Raw genomic sequence first — 23,042 nt, forward strand, 5'->3', positions numbered from 1 at the left:
TTTAAAAGGATAGCAGCACTTTTTTCAAACTTCAGTTGCAAAACACAGATAATTTGTTACATTACATGAGTGTCCCAAGGACTTTTGTCCATGATTTTCTGATTTTCATGTCTTGTGGAAAAATGCACAATTAGAATGTTTTATAGCCGTAAAAGCATTTAGAACCCGAGAATGTGAACACCTGACACTAGAAAGGCATTTGTAAGAGCTTTTACACAGCTTTTCCACATTTTACAATAGTTTTGGACCCACCTTAAAAACTTTTGTATGTGATGGCAGTGATAACAGCATCGCTTGATTTGTATCCGTAACAAACTGTTTACATTGTACTGTACAGTTTTGCAGATACTTCAAGTATTTAAACGACAAATTTGGTATTTAAGTCATCTTAGTGATAACCTTGACAGTCATTACAGCACGTTTAAGTATAGAGGCACTACACTCTTCGGGTAGTGACATCAGGGTTCATTGGTCATCACACAATGCTCAGTGGCAAAGAAGACAATGTTTCATCAATGTTTTCAAGGTATCAACTAAGAAAACCTGCAAATTAACTACTTTTCAACACGAGATTTACGGTACTGTTTCGAAATTATTTCACAGAAGTCACCTCACAGCATGCTGGCAGTGAATACAACAGTACTCACTTGATTTAGTGTGGAAGAGTTGACTTTAAAACAATTCTTAAGAATGGAAAGTGAGTTCCATGCTTGCAGAGCTCAAAATTATGTTTTTCCCAGCTATAAAGGTGTAGAAAGATCGATTGCCAAACACATTTCGCTTTGACATGTCTTACATGTGAGCTTTTGAAAGAAGGCAGATTTTTAAAGTGAGTACTGTTGAGTTATGCAAACAAGACCTGACCAACTCATTGTCCACAACATTAAAACATGTCACACCATAAAAATTATTGTTTCAAAAATAAATAAAGGGAAATGACTTCCAGCGACTGGAAACAACTTTCTGATATTTGGTTCAGTACCCTATGGACAAAATGATTGTTTATGATGCCCGCTCACTGCATGTATCACAAATTCATGCCACAGATGATTTTGAAATTTGAAATTCAACTTCCCTGGGTGAAAATCTCCTCTTTTCCTGCTGTTCGACAGAAATTCTTGTCATATGCACCATGATCTATGCTGCCTTATGCCCATTGCTGCCTTCAGCATTACCCATGTTTGTCCTTTCAAATACTGCATGTGTGAGTATGAGGTAGAACAAATTCCGTTTCACACCACGTGTTTGCATTGGGGAGAATTGAAACAAAAAAATACGTGTCAATGAAACACAAAATAGCTCAAAAATAGTCCTTGTATTACGATCTATTCACAGAGTGGAGAAAAAACACATTCAGACTGTGAAAAACCACCAAAAAGTGTCATTTTATTTTTCAACTGAAATTCAGACAATCATGGACAAATGTCTTGGGACAAATGTACACTTTTGGCGCTTTTGCGTACATGCCAGACACGGAGGGTTGTCCAATACACACAATCTGATATGGTCCGAAAATACAACTTTTCGATCTGTACGGTTTGACAGACAGTGATAGACTGTTTTAAATCCGTAAACGGTTGGAAAACTGCATCTCATAAAGGGGACTGGAGTTAAGGGGATGATATGGCTTGTTGATCCATACAGTTTGTACGGATGGAAAAGGCCATTTTCAATCATACAGTCGGAGAATTTCATCTCATTAAGTGGACTTAAATATAAATCACGTCTTGCCAGAGTCCAGGAGGTGACACAGCTTGTCAATCCGCACGGTTTGTATGGATGGAAAAGGCTGGTTTTCTTTCCGTATACGGTTGGAGAATTGCGTCTCATTAGGGGGACTTAAGGGGAATATAAATTACATCTTGCCAGAGTCCGTACAAACCGTACAGATTGACAAGCCATGGAAAAGGCCATTTTCCATCTGCATATATAAAAATGTTCGTTATAGCAGGGTCTTCGTTGCAACAAAGAACCCGTTATAACAAATTATCTGGTTAACAGCAAAAATATTTGTTATAGTGGGGTAATTCAAAATTACCAAAAATTCAATACTACACGTAGAAATCATTACTTTTATTCATTTGATACTGTAAACTGTAAGTGTAACGCGCCGACAATCAGGACATAAATTTCAAGAACACTTTCAATTTAAAACTTTAAAATTCAGAAGTCTCAGTAACACCTGTGAGAAATCATCAATGTCAGACAAAATATTCGTTATAGCGGCGTAAATTGTGTCTTGGGACCGTCAAAATCTATTCATTATAGCTGGGATTTAGTTATAGCGGGGTTCGTTTCCACATATTTTACTGTAATTCTGCCAGGCTTTCAAATGTTGTTCATTATAACGGGGTCTTTGTAATAGTGGGGTTTGTTATAGCGGGGTGCCACTGTACATTTATTACATAATATTAGTTACAACTGGTCAGTATAAAGCACAGACTGCAGTCCGTGGTTTATACCTCACTCTGTGTTTTATACCCGGTCTGTAGTCCGCAGTCCGCAGTCCATATTTTATAGTGACCAGAACCCATAATTCTGGACCATGTAAATTGACACAAACGTTGCCTATTCCGTCGGTATGCGAGAAGACATGCTTTTATTAAGGAGCTAGGACAATTATTCTGTTTACAAACACGACTTTGACTTGCTTTGGCTTTGGGGGAACAACTATTGAGTATTTTCACATCCAAAACAATGAAACGGAGGACATGTTTGTCTACCACAGTAATCCTGTGGGAGTCGAACTCTTTTACTATCTACACACTTTCATAAATTTTGCATCCAACATGGTTGGATGCAAAATGTCAAAATGTCTCATGCCCCAGAGGTTGCGGGTCAACTTGCCGCCACGGAGTCTTTCCATACCAAAATTTAAAACCTTTAGAAAAGCTCTGACAAATATGAATGTTTCAAAATTCCCTTTATTGGAATACTTGTTGCAACAAATTACATCAAAATGCCCCTGGAAACAGAAATATCAAGAAGAATCACTGCAGATTCATCAGTTCTATTGCAACCACTCATCCCCGAAAAACAAGTGTCAAGTTACCATTTGTACCTAAAAATAAAATGAGCTCATTACATTTGCTTGCAACGAAAACAAGTTTTAAAACTCAGTGGTCTTGATCATAACTAGCTGTAGTCATTAGACTTAAAAAAGTTCAAAACTTCTGTAACATTCTGAGACTTCACAGAGTTTAAGATTAGACTTGTAGAAATTACAAAATTATAAAGGAAGCAGTAACAAATAAGCTTGCATTATGACCACTTGAAAAAAAGCACTATTTAGCTTCAACTCATCGTAAACAAAAACTTAAACTGTAAGACTTTGCACAATTAACCATTAAATATTGGAGAAACTGCAGAAAATATATAAAAATTATTTATATAAAGCAATAAAAAATATACTTTGATCACTATCGACAGAAAAGTGTAAGTACGCACTTACTTTTCATCCAAATCTTAGCTTTGACAAAACGAAGACAAGCTTGTTCGTTCCGCCTCAAGGCAGCATTTTCACTGATTTTGAGATTTCTGTTTGTAATTCCACAGTATAAGCTTAAATCCATATTTGAAAACACCTTTCCTTCAAAAAAATATCAGATCATAGTTTCATTTCTCTGTATCATAATCCAACATAAAACAATGTGGAACGACTCAGTGAGAATACGCAGAAACCTTAGATTTGTCAGTATCACCATACAGGGACTGTTGGAAGCACCACTTTGCCAAAACAAGCCAGCCCTGGCTACTTCCACCTCAAGGTAATACTTTCACTGGTTTCAGTGATTTGTCGGTATTTCCATGGTATAAATCCTCATTCAAAAACACATTTCCTCCAAAAAAGATATATAAGTTCATACATTCAATTCCCGTCATCATAATCCGGTGTGAAACAATGCCAAGTGATAATGGTTTCTCTGCCATATTGCCAAAGCAGTGTTTAGCTGACAACAGCAAGTATCATTGCACGTGGCAATTGGATTGGTTGTTCATAGTAGCGTCAATCTGACTGGTCTGTGATACATACATCACACGTCCACCCAACCAACCAAAACCCATTCAATACATAGTCCAACACGCTGACTAAGAGCTATTTTTTTTTATAAAAAAATAACTCAAAAATTGTAAGTACAAGAGCGAGTAAAGTTTGTCGTTAGTGCATCTCACAATACAAAGCCTATTTCAGTTCATTTACAATTTGGAACTAAACCAAAACCTGTGATACAGAAATACCCTGTGAAAAATACACAGAGGATATTACACAGTGGCAAGAAGATATAGAGGATATTACATGGTGGCAAGAAGATATGAATTTTTTTGAGTGGCAAGAACTATATCTCAAGCGTGAGCGTAGCGAACGGGTGAGAAATTGTTTTTGCCATGAGAACATAAAATTCATATCTTCGAACTAATGTGTAATGTTCTTTTTATTATATGGACATGCTGATGACGCCATTTGTAACGATTTTCTGAAGATTTCTGACCACTTTCCAAACATTTCCGAAGATTTTCCAAAATTGTTCCAAAGGCCAGATGAACATTTCTGAGCATTCTCCAAACGTTTCCAAACATTTTATGAAGATTACCGAAGATTGCCGAAGACGACCGAAGAAGACCCGAAGATGTTTTGATCATTCACCAACAAATTTAAGTGTAGTTAAAGGAACAAAAGAGAAATGTTGTCAAACATGATATCCTCATGTGTGTGGATATCATGTTTGACAACATTTCTCTTTTGTCCCTTTAACTACACTTAAATTTGTTGGTGAATGATCGAAACATCTTCGGATCTTCTTCGGTCGTCTTCGCCAATCTTCACCAATCTTCGGTAATCATGATATCCACACACGTGAGGATATCATATCTTCACATGTGAGGATATCATATCGTCTTTATAAATTTGTTACCGCTCGGTATACCACTGACTTTTATATAATAAATGAAATTCATGTTTGAGTGCAAGGCTGCTGCCTAACAGGTGCCCGGTCGCCTGAGGCGCCTAAGTTACGAGTGCGGGCGACTAAAGTTTTGTTCAAGGAGCCTGAGTGGACGCCTAAACATGGAGTTTTCATTCCCATCTAATCTGTCCGATGACGTCAATTCTCTCATGAAATCGGTCAAAAAATCACTCACACAATAAATTAAACGGAAAACAACAGCTAGTCTGGCCCTGTTTTGATTTTTTCTCCAGAAATATGGCCCAAAACATGGCAACAAAGTCTCTCCCTGCTTTCAAAACAGCCGAAAACAGCGATATTTGAAAATTACCCTATAATGCATTGCAAGCTCAGTATTGAATAATTGTACTTCATGTACGCCAATAGATTGTGTCTCTGTTGATACTTTAATTACTAATTTCAGTTTGTAAAATAACTACTTTGGTAACAAATATTTTTGGAATTGGAGTTATGATGCTGCTGACATATGTAAAATTGAATAAAAATAAATGTGGCTAAATTCTTGGGCTTTTTTTGTCCAATACTTTGGAAAATTTCACTTAGATGTACTGAATGAATTTCTTTGGTTTCTGAAAGGATTATTCACGACCTAAAAGTTGAAATATTCAAGTAACTGGCCAGCAAAAAGGAAACATTACAATTCTTCTTTCATACAAGGGTTTTATATTTTAAATTATCAAACGAACTGTCGTGGCTCCACCCAATATACAAGAAAACATTTTCTCCAAGGAAGCGGCCAACATAATGCCATAATGATGCCTCAAAAATCACCTTTAGTTTATACTCATGTCCCAAGCCCGGGGAAGGTAAGCACATTTTACTGAGGCCAAATTCAAGCCCACCCCCACCCCTCAAACACCTCTTTCGTTTTTATTTGTTTTCATTTGCAGCTTGCATTTCATGATTTTTCCAATGTATTTTGTTTTATTGAAATAGAATTGCACCACTCAAAAACAAAAGCAGCAATATAATATTTTTGGAAAAAATGCTGCAGCACTTGCATGGATACACCAATTACTGAATTTGTTTGACCATAAATAGTATTCTTCATCAGTCATGGCCTGATCACTTTGCTGAACAGTTTACTTCAAAAATTTGATTGATATATATATGTTATTTGCCGGCTGAGGTCTTGAAAATGCTGCATTTTCAGCATTTTCAAGCCCGAGGTCACAGTTTTCACTATATGGACCGACCCTACTGGTAAGCTGGCAAATAACGTTTGTTTTTTTTTTTCTTGCAGTATATTGCTTTTACAGATTACAAATGGCTTTGTTTATGCAACTCTTGTCATTGATCATCAATGGATGTGTAAAAAAAGCAAAAGATTGACGATTACCGCTAACTTTTAGCAGCGAACCTTAGGCAGTGGTGAAAAAATCTGGCCCTTGGGCCGTATCGTAAAGAGCTGGACCGGTCACGTGCATATGATTAGCCAATCAAATTCAAGGATTTAGGATTTCAGCCTGCTCAGATGCTTGAGAAAAAAAAAATAGACCATATTAGTATCTCATGGAAATCTCTGCCCCTGGACCCCTCCCCTAAAGTTCCACAATTCCCCCCAATCCCCCCGTCTCCCCCAACCTCCCCAACCCCCCCTCTCCCCCCCACCCCGGGATTATTCACGGCAAATTTTATCCTGGGCTCCTTACTTTTGAAGTTAGCAGTCCGAAGGGCTCCTTAAAAATTTCCTCAGGCAACAGCCTTGGAGTGGCAAGAACAATATATCACGAGTGAGCACAGAGAACAAGTGAGATATTGTTCTTGCCACAAGAACATAAAATTCATATCTTCGAGCTGATGTGTAATGTTCTTTTTATTACATAGTAGGGCTGCAAATAACAGTCGGTCATCGCATACTAGCAGACCAAAATTTGCTCATGTCCAACGAAATCCCAACTGTGGTCGGACATGATGTCCGGACAATGCTTTTATCGTAAAGCATTTTACGGTAAGGCTGCATAAAAATCTACCTACTTTTTTAGGTGATGTCCAACCACAATTTGTTTCATCTGACCAAGACAGTGTCTTCGTAGGACACGGGTCCTTTCAAGAGCCCTGTATAGACATACTGATGATGGCATTTTTGATGATTTTCCGAAGATTTCGGACCACTTTTCGAAGATTTCCAAAAATGCTTCAAAACTTGTCCAAAGGTCACAAGAACCTTGCCAAACATTTTTCAAAACTTTCCAAAGATAACCAAATATTGCCAAAGACTTTCGAGGAAGACCTGAAGATGTTTCAATGATACACCAACGAATTTAAGTACAATTTACGAGACAAATTTGATATCAGTGAAATCATCAATATCTTCACTAGCGAGGATATGGAAAATACACCACCTGAGTCCCGGATGTGGTTTCGTATGAACTTTACGAGTGGTGTATTTTCCAGTAAAACACTCTTGTCTATATAATAGGACAATCACATGACTTTGGAGAGCATATAGTTTATTTGTGGCCCGAGTAACATCATCTGCGCCTGAGCAGAGCGAGGGCGCAAATGATGCTACGAGGGAACCAAATAAACTATATGCCCGACAGAAGTCATTTGATTGTCATTATTATCAATACACAAGGCCAAATTAATAAGAAAAAATGTTTCACAGAGATGTAGCATGAAAGTATGATCTGGAAAGTTGTTGCTTCAATACGATCAGCTAAACAAGAGCCAAATAAAATTTTTCTGTTAACAATAAAAGTCAAATATAATCTAGTTTTAGGTATTGATTCAATTTCTACCTGTCTCCTGACTGAATAGATGATTTGTGTTCCGGTTTCGCATCGTTTTCTTTCGTGAATAGCTTGGCCTTTGCTTTAAACATTTGGTTGGCAGACGTGAGTTCGTTGTCTTACAAAATGTTTATGTTTCGGCCAAGTGGAGCACAGATTAGATGGCGATGAATGGCCGCTCTAATTCCAGTCAATGCACTTGGAGTAATGCTTAGCCTTTTTCTGTTTTCCCTTTAGCGAAGAACTTTTGCAGAATTTCACTCAAGTCTGTTGGATTTGCTGTTTTGAGATCCACTGTAATTTTTCTTTTCTCACACCATTTCTTGAACTTCTTTGCTCCCAGCTCATTTGTTTTCTTGTTGCATTTCACTTGAGCTTTTTGCTCAATTTCATCCAGTTGTTTGTTGTCTATGTGCAAGTTTTGACTAAAAAAAAGCTAAAAATTGGAGACTTCAAAATCTTCAAATTAAAAACGTCAAACATTCACTACAGAACTACAAAGTGAGCAAGTGCAATCTCACAAACAAAAATTCACACCAACTCTAGCATTGAAATGTTATCCTCAGGATATTATTGGCCAAGCGAAGTTGTTTGACATCTCTGCAGCCAATCAGAATCAGGGCAGCTAATGCATTTTCATCCCGTGCATTTCCCATTTGGCCGTTGCTTGGCCCGCAAAATGGCACGTTTTACAGAGGGCAGTTTGTCATTTGGCCACGTGCATTGATAATAATAAATATTAACACTTTGAAGATCACGCTTTTTTTCGGAGGTTTATTCACAGTTTTTCCTCAGGATCGCATGCGAAACAACAACCAAAATCATGCCAGGTATACTTTGCAAACAAAGGTGTCTGCTCTTCTTGGGTGCCATTCTGATCACCAGCAGCTCAACTGTAGACCAGTAAAATCACTTTACACAAACACATGTGTAGAAATCAAAATATTCTTTCTATAATGACTGAATTTTTTATTTGAAACAGTGTTAATGAAAAGTTCATTCTTTTGCACCAATTGAGCCACAGAAGGTAAACTCCTAAAGGCCTGATAATCCCACTAGGTGATAGGGAAAAAGTATTAGAGTACAAAAAGGAAGATAAGAGAGCCGAGGGGGAAAAGTAGTGATCGATTGTATAAAAGATCTGCATCCAAGTTGCATTGATTTTATTTGATTTGATCAGGATGATTTGTAGTGTTTTGAAATTCTGGGACCAGGGGCCAGATGTGTGCAGACACCTAGGTTGTGCAGAGGGGTTAAACTTGGCTATTTATTACTGAAATCAACCTATGTTAAAGCCCTGCACACACTCTTGCCTGTCACACACAAATGAATTAATTACCAACAGTTTTTCCTCAGGATCGCATGCAAAACAACAACACTTTGTCCATAATTTTATTGCTGTTATGTGAGCTCCATTATGTATATCATTACAATAGAAAATCGGTCATTTTATAAACTATCAAGGGTGGCCTTCTCAACTCACTTTAATTTGTATGGCTGTGAGTAAACAAGAAAATAAAGCATGCGATCATGCTGGATTTCATCAACTTCCATTCCACAAGAACCAATTCTTGTAAGGAATCTTTTCAATTTACATCATTCGCAACATGCAGTTTGTTTGCTTTGTTTGGGGCGAGAAACATTTGTGTGGTCTACTACGTTTTGTCCAAAAGGCACTCTCAACGTTCGCCTCTATTGGGCGTTTAATGCGTGTCTGCTGACTCTTTCATTTCAATCGTTTTCTTTGTTTAATTTGTGTCGTTCGTTTACCATTTTTGCTCAAAGATAAGCCCTTTCTGATTAGTGTGCTAAAACTGACTGTTATTCTTTAGAACTAGTGTCATCCCCATAAAATGAATAAAATTTTTACTTGCAAAAATAAAATTGAGTTTACTTTTACTGCACTGCAAAGTGTATACACGAACTTGCAAATAAAAATCTGTTTAGTGTTTTTCCTCTCTTTTGATTTTATTTGCTGTACTAGCATCACAGAAATCTGAAAGATCCATTTCTTAAATATTGATCCATACTTTTTAATTCGCACAACTTTTCCGATGCCGTAAAGAGCAGCACAACACATATTACTAGGCATTCAAAGACCATCCTAAGTAGAAGGACGTAGAATCAAAAGAGAAAGGAAGATGAAAAATACGCAGAAAAAGAAAATAAAAACTCGAAATTACCATCTGCTAACGAAAGTTGAATCTGGAAAATGTCGTGGCGTGACAGCGGCCATTGACATCATTTGTATAAATAGCGGCGGAATCCAAACGAATGCACAAATAGGAAAAGTTTTTCCCGGCCAGAAAACGTTTAGTGGAACAATGTTATGTTATTTTTCACAAATGATGGTCACTGAAAAAGAAATACTTCCCCAACCGCCACACCGTTTTGGCCACAGCGTGATCTGAGTTATGGGGTCACGACTGGATCCCTAGCCGCTGACCACCCGAAGGACATTGCAGACTCGTTTTCCCACGCTCTTGCGACTTGACGTGACAAATGACGTCAATGGCCGCTGTCACGCCACGACATTTTCCAGATTCAACTTTCGTTAGCAGATGGTAATTTCGAGTTTTTATTTTCTTTTGCTGCGTATTTTTCATCTTCCTTTCTCCTTTAATTCTACGTTCTTCTACTCAGGATGGTCTTTGAATGCCTAGCAAGGTTTAAAGTGGCGTTTACCACGCTGTCCACGGCTGTATTGGCAAAAGAGAAGTGTTTCGCCAAAGTAGCAGGATAACGGTAAACACGGTAACTTTGAACGCTTTGTACAAAGTCAATATACTTTGGCCGAAAAATGTTTTTCCAGAAACGTGATGTGTATCCCTCCAATGTCTGATTCATCACTGTGATTGCTTTCAAAAGCGTTGAACTTTTGAGAAATAATTATTTTAAAATCAGTTCCAACACTCCATCTAATTTAGTATGCATTATTTGAAACTTTATTTGTTAATCGCTTCGGCAGTTTTTTGATGTTTATCGAATGATATTGCATTAAAAGGCCTTTTTCTTCAACACTGTGTAGTTTTCTCATTATTTTGCGTTGCGATAGTAATTTCTGAACAGTTTTTTGTGGGGGCTTATTTTCGGCCTGATTTTGTTGCTATCAGACGGAAAAAGTTTGTGGCTCGATATTTTTGGTTTAAAGCGAAACTGAAACAAAAGAAATTCATTTTTAAATAGTATTCGGTAACCTCTGCTTGGGAGATCAAAATCGGCCGATTTTATTTTTTAGCCGGAAATCATCGGTCGTTTCTTAGGCGCAGGGCCTCTATAAACCTGTTAACATCCACCATGTACTTCTGGGGGCTTTTCCATTGGAAAATAGCAGAGTTGTTGATGTGATGTGGTTTTACTGCTTTATCAGTTTAATAATAAACTAGAACTAGACCAAGTGACTTCGCTTTTCTCTGTTGTGTAGTTTCCGAAAATATCCATACCCCCCATGGAAAGGATTTTTCCCGGAAATTCCATTTTTGTTGCACACCCCTTAGGAATATTATCATTCCTTGTGGAAACCAAAAATAAGCTATTTTTTTTAGTGCAAGATACCGAATTTTGATCCTTACGGTTTTTTTCCACAAAATTTGGTGGATACTGTGACCAACACATCACCAAGAGTTACATCGTCTACCTCAAGAATGCATATCATATCGCAGAATTTGCGATATGAAAATTATAGATTTAATACCATCAATTCCACTTCATAATTTTGACAAAACAGTTACTAAAAAAGTTCATTTCCAAGAGCATTGAGAGAGAAATGCTGAAAAAGAAACGCTTTAGACCGCACCAGTTTAAAGCACAACAACCAAAACAACATAATTTTCAGTGCATGTTTTGTATCAAATTTCAGTGGATCAAATCATTGTACAGTATTGTGCAAAAGTAATGAGAGCAAAATGCACGAATTTCGTTCTTTGTCTCTGCGAAATTTCAATGAAAGTTCGCCTGAAAATTCAAGCGTCTTTTCGCAATGTCTTGAGCATTATTTCTTTAAAACAAAGGACGAAAATTTGCGGCACTTTCATGACCAGAACGACTATTCCTCACCAGAGGGATAATACCACTTGCAGTATGCGAAATATCGCAGTACAGTGCACTGACCAGTATCGAGCCATCAATGTATTGTTCTCTTGTGAACAAACGCAGTCATGTTGACGGTTTACTCCTCTATAAAATTAGTTGTTGTTAATGTGTTAATCCGTCTTTCATGGCAAAGAACGTAGAGAATTTGAATCCTTTGATTGTTTTCAATGACACGAACTCGCTAACTTAAGCTTTGCCACGTCACCATGCCAGAAAGGTAGGTACAAAAGGCGGACTGCTAGTCCTGGTTAACTCGAACGAAAGTAAAATTCTTAATAAGGTCTTTTTGAAGGCCTACTTCATCTCAAAATTCATCCAAAGTGACATCAAATTCAGTGATCAATGGACAAGCAGACATGTTGTTTATCTAGTGCCAGGTCTCCATGTGCCCAGTCCCTTCAGCTGTTATCACTTTCACCACGTTCTTGTCCGCCTGCCATGATGGATAGTATATTATTCGCGACAATCCCTCTTTATTTCACACTCGTAAATAAGACATGGATACATGCAACCGCACTTGAGCATGTTGGAAGTGCAAAGAAACGGGATTAGGGAAGGAAAAGTGCAGAGATGTTCAGATGGCAAGTGCAAAGGGAAAGACACGGTATTCGGTCATTTTGTCAATGAGTTGTTTCGCCAACGTCTCGTTCACCAACGTCTTAGGTAGATTGGCCAACGTATTGTCGCTTCACCAATGTCCTACTGGTCAATTTGCCAATGTCTAAATAAAAGTTTACCTTCACTTGTGTGTGTTGTCATTTATTTCAATACCTCACCTAGAATTATTTTCCATGCAAGAGCACCTCATTATTTATGACGACAGTTCTCTGCTACACTAACCCTCCCACTAAGATTTTTTTTTTGTTTGAACACTAATGGGGGAGAAAGCATAACTGATTTATAACAATCAATACAGCTTGAATGTTACTAAATCTATGAGTTAAAAAGTCTTCAGCCAAGTTAAACAGATCTGTAAGAGACTGGCCTGAATAATTTGATAATAGCTTCGAACCTTTGATGGTAATATCGCAAGGTTGCGCAGAGCCTGGGTTTATTGTGGCTGCACCGCGAGTACTTCCGCGAGTAGAATTTCTTGTTCAATGAAAACAGGTTGGCAAACAGACCATTTGAGCTTGTGAGCTTAAGACTGCAACAACCAAAGTGATATCAGCTTTCTCTGGACAAGGTAAGTTTGTGAGAAAAGGCTTTGAGATATTACTATCGTGCACGTTCTTGTTTTGCTCTGGCTTAATTCATCTTGCTACTGGGAATCGATGGGAAACCTAAGGAACAGAGCGAATTTTTGCTAGAAAGTTCGAAGGAAAATTTGAGGAGAGCAAATTTTCGCTCAAAAAATCAGGTCAAATTATCAGTAGACACGAATTACTGCTCGAAAATTCGCATCGACTAAAACAATGGGCAGTGGGAAAATTTGTTGAATTTTCTTCAAACTTTCGAGGTGAACAAAACTTCACCATTTTTCGTCGAAAAGCCCTGAAATTTGCGAATTTCGTCGAATTACACTCTCATTACTTTGCACAATACTGTAAGTATCTGATAGATTCAATTTTATTTGGAAGCTGGAAAATCAGAACTCTCCTGACCTTCAACAAAGATGTTACTGTTTCTAACGTTTCCAATGAGTTAAGTTTTCTTAGCTGTTCTTTTGTAGTGTCCCTCGCAGCTGCGCTGTTATTTGGGTTGTCATGTTGCAGAGCCAAATATTTTTCTTATGCAACCCTTTGCTCTCGATCTTGCTCTACAAGTTGTGTGAGCAACGAGAAAAATAATTCTTTAATTTGCTAGGAAGTACACCACAGTATTGTCATGGTCAACATTCATGACTCTGGCAGCAAATTCCAGCAAATGTTTGCCACAGGTTTTTATCATGTCGAGTACCGAAAAACACGCTTCGTTCGGTGTAAACACAATATTTATATTAAATTACTAGCAACGGCTAACTGAGACTGCGAGATAAACACTGCTTTGGTCTGCTTTATATTTTCAATTATTACATGGCCAGCTCTGTGAGTGGGCAAGATGAATCAAATCCTGCGCTGTGATTGGCTACCCGAGTGGGCAAGATGGAGCTATCTTGCCAACTCGGGACTTCCCTCCGTGTCCCGCAAGAAAAATTTCCCCAAAAGCCATATAATAAATCCTTTATTGACCAAGCTTTTTCAGTCAAGATGACTGGATACTGGCCTCATTCATTTTTTTGCCTGTTCATGGACCTCGACTCCGTCTCGGTCCATAAAACATGCAAAAAAAAAAAACATGGCCGATATCCGGCCATCTTGACCTCACACTTGGTCAATAACCCATATATATCAGTCCTGCACTGGGATTAAAAGAATTCAGATGATTTTAGTGATATACTTTTGCTTTATTAATAAATAGTACATGACATTCCGAGGAAAGCAACTTCATTTGCCACACATCCGAGGTGCAATGCATGAGTGATCACAAGGACAGACTGCGCCAAAAATATCATAAAGGAACACAACAGTTGAATGCGTCAATCTGTCTCTATTAATAAAATACAAATATCGCAATGTCTATTTGAAGTATAAGCTATCCTAACTGTTCCAGCTTATACCTCTTGAATTTTCATTCAGTTCTTAAACTGGTTATCATTCTGTACTTCTACTACATGTGTGTCCTGTTGCTGTAAAGATTATGCTATTTATAACTCAGCAAAGAATGTTTAATCTGCATGCATAGCCTGAGACTGTTGGCTAGAATGTCTCCTCTTAGCTTTTAGTATCTCAGTGGACTTAATAAGAAAGAAAATGTTCCTACTAAAAGCAGTGTTCATCTTGATTTTTGTTGTTGCACTCTGCTGGAATCTATTTTCAAATATGTAATACAATTATTTATAATTTATAAAATGATTTTACCAGAGAATAAATTCAGCCACCTAAAGGGTGTCAATAGGAAGCCAATGGACATCAGAACCCATACATCAAAGGATGTTTATTTTCCAGTTTTTTCGCTGCTGTACCAAGAAGAACCTCACAATGATCAGTTCCTCATTTCTTTTCACTCAACTACTGTAACTTTTCTCCATTCATCCAGTTCATCCAATTCATCCAATTCATCCAATTCATCCAATTCATTCATGAGCTGGCTAACAGGGGCCTTTGATTTTATAACTTACCGTTGCCAAAAACCTTATCTTTGCATGGCAAATCTATGAAACTGTTTGCAAACTTTTGCAGTGATTAACCATACAGCCATGGGCCGAGCGCAGTTCATGTTTTACAAGTTGTTTACTTATTTTTTTTTTAGTTTTGTTGGTGACCAGACCCAAACTTCCTCTCCACCAAATTTTGAATCACGCAACCTGTGATGTTTATTCGCTAAAAGCTGTTGACACATTAATAGACGGACAATGTTTTTTTTATTGTGTGTAAAATATATTTTCTTTTGGTTTTATCGAAGCGTTGGATACGAAAGAAATAATAAATACGCTAAAAAAGGTATTACATCAGCCATGGAATGCGTTGACATTGCATCTTTCACTTTTGCTACGTGACAAATAAGATCGTGTTTACTTTGCAAGTTTCTTTTGCCAGGAGCTACAGTCTTTTCAGTTTTCCGAGTATTTTTTATATTTTTAGACAAGAGAAGTGAATTGTGGTGCTGTAAAAATGAAGTGAGTTCAGAGATCGGAAGGAAAATTAAATATTTGCAAGCCAAGTAAAGAACATGTCAGAACGTGCCACGATTACATCATTGGTAGGGAAATAACCACCATACTTACAATAACCGTTGATAATGTAATTCTTGAATTATGTGACTCATGTGACTACTTTGCTAGCCCTTTACTCATGGAAAAAACAGTAAAATTTAAGATTTCACACAGGCTAAGAGCGATGGTGCAATAATACAGTTTGTGTCGATTAAGTGATGTGGTGCCTACAGTGATCAATGAATATTTGGAATGTGCAGCGTTGCGACTGTAGTGCTAAGACACCAATTAAATTTTAGAAGTGCGGTTATAAGATCTAAAAGATCTTCTTGTTTGACTTAAGCTAAAACATGTCAAACAGTGCTTAACAGGATGATATTTTTAAGCTTAAAGGGACACAGTCAGCTTTGGGAGCGTGCTGGCCTAGACACTAGTTTCCTTACTTTGAAAAGAGTTCACCTCAACCTGAAATCAAAGTTACACATCGAGTACGTAGAGAAATCCCCTTCAATCTTCGCAGTGTTTTGCTCAATTTTCAATCTTTAACTGAAAAACCTGTTTTTGAGTGTGCTTTTGCTCATCCTATGATACTATTTTATCATATTTGGTTAAAATAGTATGGATCGTGTCTCCAAAAGAACATGAAAAGAAGAGGTGGGAAACGTGAAGGCGCCGGGCAGAAAAAATTGCCTGCATTGGCCAAAATAACGAGAGAGATTAATCAAAAGCATTGGAGAGCAAATCACCATTATATATATTTGGAAAATCATGTTTTCTCAACCTGGCGAAAGGTCCATGCGGAGGGAACCTTCGAAAATGATTCGAACTTTCACTGCTCTGAAATTCCCCTGAATTAGTGTAAGGCATACACTAGGTTAACAATTGAAATTTTTGTGACTCCATTCAAGTAACTCGGGCCGTCCATGTTATGTGGTCTATATTTGTAATAATAAAATAATACTCAATTTTCCAAATTAAGCAATTGGAAGATATGAACTCAATTAATTGACCTCGCTCCCAATGTGTGGCTTCATAGCTCAGTTGGTAGAGCATCGCACCGGTATCGCGGAGGTCACGGGTTCGAATCCCATTGAAGCCCTGATTTTTTCAGGCTTCCTCTTTCCAATTGCTTAAATTAGAAAATTTACTGTGATGATCATTCTTCACTTTCATCCACAACTACAGTTCAAATATGAATTATTTGATATATACTTCACACCATTTCACTCCTCACAGGAAGATATGAACTCAATTAATTGACCTTGCTCCCAATGTGTGGCTTCATAGCTCAGTTGATAGAGCATCGCACCAGTACTGCGGAGGTCACAGGTTCGAATCCCGTTGAAGCCCAATTTTTCAGTCTTCTTCTTTTCAATTGCTTAAATTATAAAATTCACTGCGATGATCATTCTTCACTTTCACTTTGTTTTATTATACTTTGAACGTAAAAAAAAAAAGGAAGTCTTGCATTTGCTTCATCAATGACGGCAAGCAACACAAAGCGTGCGAACTTGACATGATTACCCTTAGAAATCATACATCAAGGTCATAGATGACGTGACTACCCGTGACCTTGAGTGTCCTTGACATGATTATTGTATAATCTGCAGCTAGATGACATCACAGGCATTGATTTTGAAAATTCACTGTACAGTTTCGGCCAATCAGAAAAGAGATAGTGAGTTCAATGTATAATAATACATGTAATTGTGCCTTTATCATGTGTTGCAGGTCAGACACTGGTGTGGAGACTGCAAATTCATTTTCTGCCAATACATCTTACAAAATAATTGACAACACTGTAGTCATTGACAATGAGAGCGACAATGATCATGACATCAGTGACACTGAAACATCAACCTCGTCATCAGAACAAAGTTGAGACAGGTAAACATGAAACAAATGTACTGTAAAGAGCATCCATTGGCAGTTACTTCATCATTGACTAGAATAATACAGTCAGATCAAATATATATCAATTTCCACTGGCTGATCTATGGGAAAAAATGAGCATACTATGTATCAAACTGTGTGTCGGATGGATTGATCAATATTTTGAAGAGGCATGTGGGATAGAGTCACCATTCTGGCCAGACACAGTAGAAGTGTGGTTGGATGTTTTTTAGTACCTTTAAAGTTATTATCTATTATCATAATGATTGTTTACCAAAATTACAGAAAATTACAGAAAATTTGCCCAAGAATTTGTCCAATCATACATTTAGCTGTAAATAATTGGTTGGGCATGTCACAGTGTAAGTTGGGCATGGTTTGATGGTGAAACAGCTATTTTCAGCTACAGTTTGTTTTGTGGAAAGTTTGTTCAGTTGTTTGTAAGCAATAACAATGGTGTGTCTGGGATTTTCCCTTCCATGGCCATACTTTTCTACTTCACTGCCAACCACTCAAATGCTTGAGGTCATCCATTTGAACACATGAGCTAACCGTTTAAATGCTTCAAGTCATCTGTTCCAAAATGTTTGCTAGCCATTTTAACGCTTGAAGTTATCCTTATCCGTTGGAAAATTCTTGCCAGCCATTTTAACACTTCAAGTCATCCATTCGCAAATTTTTGTTAACCATTCGAACACTTTGCAGAGCCATTTGCCAATATTCAGTAACCGTTAAAACGTTTCTAGGAAATGTTTTAATGCTCTTAAAGGCATTTACTATCCGTTTATTATCCGTTTATCATCCGTTTATTTCAGCCTGTTAAACGGATAGGGGATAATGCACGTTTTCCTGTGTAAGGTCACAATTATTTGTAAGCTACAAAGAGAATGGATCAGGTTACAAATCTGACAATACACTTTAGATAATCATGCAAAACAATAGACTTTACTTACGCAATAGCATCAATCATTTCTAGGCCCATCTCAATACAACAGTGAGCATGATCAGGTCGTGGATCTGGTAAACCTGACACACAATAGTAGCAATCACCCAAGATCTTGATACGTAGACAATGGTTTTCCTGTCAAAGGATAGGAACAAGTTAATTGAAAGGCCGCGTGCAAGAACGTCCCCTAGATTTTTCGGCCATTTTTGAAAGTGCTTAAAACTAGCTGAATTTTGGCATGTGGGCTTCGTTTCACCTGAGAAACATTGCTCTGAAGTTTTTTTCACTGGGTTGCTTTTCGTTCTCGAGAAATAACGTATGCAAAAAAGGCACACAGGTTGGAAAAACCGAGTGGTTTATTGCATACGCAATATCTCAAGAACGAAGCGAACTTTAACGCGAAAACTACGGGACATTGCTTAACATACTTGAACGAAACTGCATGCGAAATTTGGAGCGTTTTCGACAAAGTTCACCTTTGATTAAAATACCTGACGCCCTTTTCCCGCCGAGTCCTTCAAATAAACGAAGCCGGGCCTTTGTTATGATAAACAGAGCCGATCCTTTGTTATAATAGCCAAGCCAAGCCTTTGTTATAAGTCGAAGTCTCGCCTCGGTTTATTATAACAAAGGATCGGCCCGCCGCGACCGCAAGGACTTTGATTTTACTTAGAAACCAGCAAAATATCAATTTCACGCAGCTTATATAAGCTCAAATTTGTTGATTTCAGGTCAAAAGTGCTTAAAATGTTGACTCATGTTAACGCGCGGCGGCAAGGATGTTGATTTCTCTTAGAAAGCAGCAAAATGTCAATTTTACGCAACGTAAAAGCTCAAAAATGTCGATTTTAGGTCAAAAAAGGTTTAAATGTTGATTTCATGTTAACCCGTGACAGTAGGGATGTTGATTTCACTTAGAAAACAGCAAAATGTTAATTTTACGCAGCGTATAAACTCAAAAATGTTGATTTCAGGTCTAAATAGGTAAAAATGCTGATTTCACGTTAACGCGTAACGGCAAGGATGTTGATTTCACTTAGAAAACAGCAAAATGTTAATTTCACGCAACATATAAGCTCAAAAATGTTAATTTCAGGTCTAAATAGGTAAAAATGCTGATTTTACGTTAACGCGTGACAGCAAGGATGTTGATTTCACTTAGAAAACAGCAAAATGTTGATTTCATGCTGCGTATAAGCTCAAAAATGTTGATTTCAGGTCTAAATAGGTAAAAATGCTGATTTTACATTAACGCGTGACGGCAAGGATGTTGATTTCACTTAGAAAACAGCAAAATGTTGATTTCACTCAGCGTATAAGCTCAAAAATGTTGATTTCAGGTCTAAATAGGTAAAAATGCTGATTTCATGTTAACGCATGATGGCAACGATGTTGATTTCACTTAGAAAACAGCAAAATGTTGATTTCACTCAACGTATAAGCTCAAAAATGTTGATTTCAGGTCTAAATAGGTAAAAATGCTGATTTCACGTTAACGCATGACGGCAAGGATGTTGATTTCACTTAGAAAACAGCAAAATGTTGATTTCACGCAACTTATAAGCTAAAAATTGTCGATCTCAGGTCTAAATAGGTAAAAATGCTTATTTCACGTTAACACGTGACGGCAAGGATGTTGATTTCACTTAGAAAACAGCAAAATGTTGATTTCACGCAACTTATAAACTAAAAATTGTTAATTTCAGGTCTAAACAGGTAAAAATGTTGATTTCACGTAATGCGTGACGGAAAGGATGTTGATTTCACTTAGAAAACAGCAAAATGTTAATTTCACGCAACGTATAAGCTCAAAAATGTTGATTTCAGGTTTAAATAGGTAAAATATGGCGGCCGGAAAATAGTGTTAACATCTGGAACTTACTTTGGTTATCTGGGACAATGATTATCTGCACTGAACAAATAAACATCAAATAAGCACTTTTCTAAATACAGCAACGTCTTAAATGGCTAAAAATCACGAGATAAATACATATTTTTCGACAAACGCAATCGTAGCTTTATGTCACGCACCGCCTAACAGATTAACAAATTAACCCGTCTGCGCAACGTACGGGTCTCCATACATCTGCATGTCCGCTGATCCCAGAAGTTCAAAACACTACAAATCATGCCGATATGAAATAAAATCAACGCAACCTGGATCACAGATCTATGTTACAATCGATCGCTGCTTGTTGGCCATTATTACCTTTAAATGAAAAAAGCCGAAACAATCTAGTTACCAGTTCGAGAAACGCGAGCAGAACGTGATCGCAATGCATGCCGGGAAGGGTCTTTACACCTCGTGCGCGGGAAAACATGGCGGTTGATACAAGAGAAATTTTATAAGTCAAAAACCAGTTCTCGCTTTCCAAACTTTGACACTAGCAACGCTTGGCAAATGGGCCACAACTCACAAGAGGGTATTTTTCTTGGGCAAGAACTGCTCTTGGACTTTGCTGCCTGGCTTGATCTGACTTCGAACGCCGATAACACGATTACGGTATATCAGCTACCTTCAAAGTTTCAGAACACATTTTGATTCTTTAAAACGTGCTGATGACTTACGGGTTTATCGAGGCTTTATGATGCCTCTCAACCACCAGGCAGGCACACAAGGTACTTTAACACTATGCTTAAGATATTAGTTGACAGAGTTCTAATGCGGCACATCTCTTTTTCGTTCGATGGTATTTCATTTGCCGCTCGATCGATTCACGTGTTGTGTTTACGTCACAATAACCGATGTAAACAATCTGTTCCCAGATTTCCGCTCTATATACTATTTTCCTTTGACTTTAAGACAGCTAAGATTCAGTGGAATACACTATAAACAGTCTGCCTGTTTGCTGTTCAACAAAATAATAAGGTTTCTTTTGTTTTTTGTTCAACAAAAGATCTCCAAAAGATGCCGCTTGGAAAACTGAGCTTTTTGCATACGTTATTTCTCAAGAACGAAGAGCGCCCCAGCCAAAAAAAATCCAGAGCAATGTTTCTGAGGTACAACGAAGCCTACATGCCAAAATTCAGCTATTTTTGAACACTTTCAAAATGGCCAAAAAATCTAGGGGGCGTTCTTGCATGCGGCCTTTCAATTGAACATGTAGTGCATGGCCAATAGATGGATAGTGAATCGTTATACACATCAACAGTACACTTTACAATCCACCCAAGGATATACAGTATTGTGCAAAAGTAATGCAAACGTATTTCGCCAAAATTTGCAGCTTTTCTTGGCTTTTCCACAAAAAGATACCGAATTTTCGACGGAAGCAAATTTTTAACGAAAAGTCAAGATAATTTGCAACGCCTATTGTTTCCAACAACACGAATTTTCGAAAGACAATTCACTTGGAACAAAAATTGACTATGAAAATTTGCTCTGTTCAATAAATGACTTCACACATTTGAGCGAAATTTGCTCTTTATTAGCTCTGCGCGAACATTCCCAAGCATTTTGTGGACGACAATTTGCCAAGTTCAAATTTGCTGCAATGATTCTTTTTTGCTGTCATCTCACAATGCGTAAGCTTGTCTGTTTACATAACAGTTCTATAAGACTAACCTGGACATACTTCATCAAAGGTTTCCTTTACTGTTTAGTTTACGTTAAAAGCATCACAGCTCTTACACAATTATTCTTCAGTCGTTTCTTGGCTCACGTTTGTAGGCCACAGAGGCCACTCACCGATCCACGCCATGTTTTTGTAACCCAGACTCTGCACGTACTTGTTTTTGTATAACCATAGCAACCGCTAGTGTTCAATAGTGCTAACGAGCATTACACAATCATTCCAATTACACACGAACACGAATCAAGCTTCTTTACAAGCAAGAGCTCTACCCAGTTGAGATATTTAAATTGCTGAAAGAAGGCTTTCGAGTGAGTGTCTTAAGACCAAAACCAAACAAATTACTTACCAATTAGACTACTCAGTGAATCTCAAAACGCAGTAATAACAAAACTGAAACGAAAGTAATTGCCTGATTACTTATTTCGACTCTCAATCGAAAACTGCTTTATTTACTATTGCTTTAATCAAGGAAACCCTATTACACTGTTTTACTGTTATGAAATCATTATAACCCCCAACCCTCTTTCTCCCAAAACTGTGCATCTCGATCTTCCTACTTTTCTCTCAGCCTTTTACTTAGACTCTAAGAAAAGTTCTTCATCTTGTCTATTCATAACCTGCCAGACGAAGGACATTCATCGCTCACTTAGCCGCTTAGTGACGCTCGCACGGCCACTACGCAGCGTAAAACCTCGCAGCTCCTTCACTCGCTTAGCTATTCTACCCTAAAACTCACAAGGTTGCCTTGTGGCAAGTCCACTTTTCCCAGGCAGAGAGCAAAACAAACAACTTACTCTGGCTTCAGCGGATGTTATAAGTACTGTTTTCTTGCAAATGCCTCACTTTCCCTTTACATGATGTAGCTACAGGGGCAAAATCTATACTGCCAAACCACTGTGGGCTCGTAAGTTTTCCAAGTGGCATTCAAGTGACGTGGCACATGGCTGGGCATAAATATGAACCACTAGGTCGGTGCTTACGGTTGATATGGAAGCAGAAAATGCTTGAAATAAGCTTGTTGCTTATAAACCCAGCAAGGATTCAGTTTACAAGGTAAGACGTTCGAAAACTGTTTTGTACAATTCAACTCTGGAGCTGATCAAGACATGCACTGCTGGGCTAAAAACACGCAAAAGACATCTG

The 23,042-nt window shown here is 37.8% G+C and overlaps 1 protein-coding gene across 4 annotated transcripts in view; it reads right to left on the minus strand.

The window, feature by feature from the left end:
• LOC145487498 (adenylate cyclase type 5-like) overlaps positions 1-23,042 on the minus strand; it is a 219,901-nt gene that overhangs the window by 134,432 nt on the left and 62,427 nt on the right. For all 4 annotated transcript variants that reach the window (XM_081466304.1, XM_081466303.1, XM_081466302.1 and 1 more), the window contains one exon: positions 18,332-18,459. In XM_081466304.1, the coding sequence (XP_081322430.1) occupies positions 18,332-18,459 (128 nt within the window). The remainder of the gene's footprint in view (positions 1-18,331; positions 18,460-23,042) is intronic.

This window comes from Orbicella franksi, chromosome 5 (assembly GCF_964199315.1).
Source record: "Orbicella franksi chromosome 5, jaOrbFran1.1, whole genome shotgun sequence".
In the NCBI taxonomy this organism is placed as follows: Eukaryota; Metazoa; Cnidaria; class Anthozoa; order Scleractinia; family Merulinidae; genus Orbicella; species Orbicella franksi.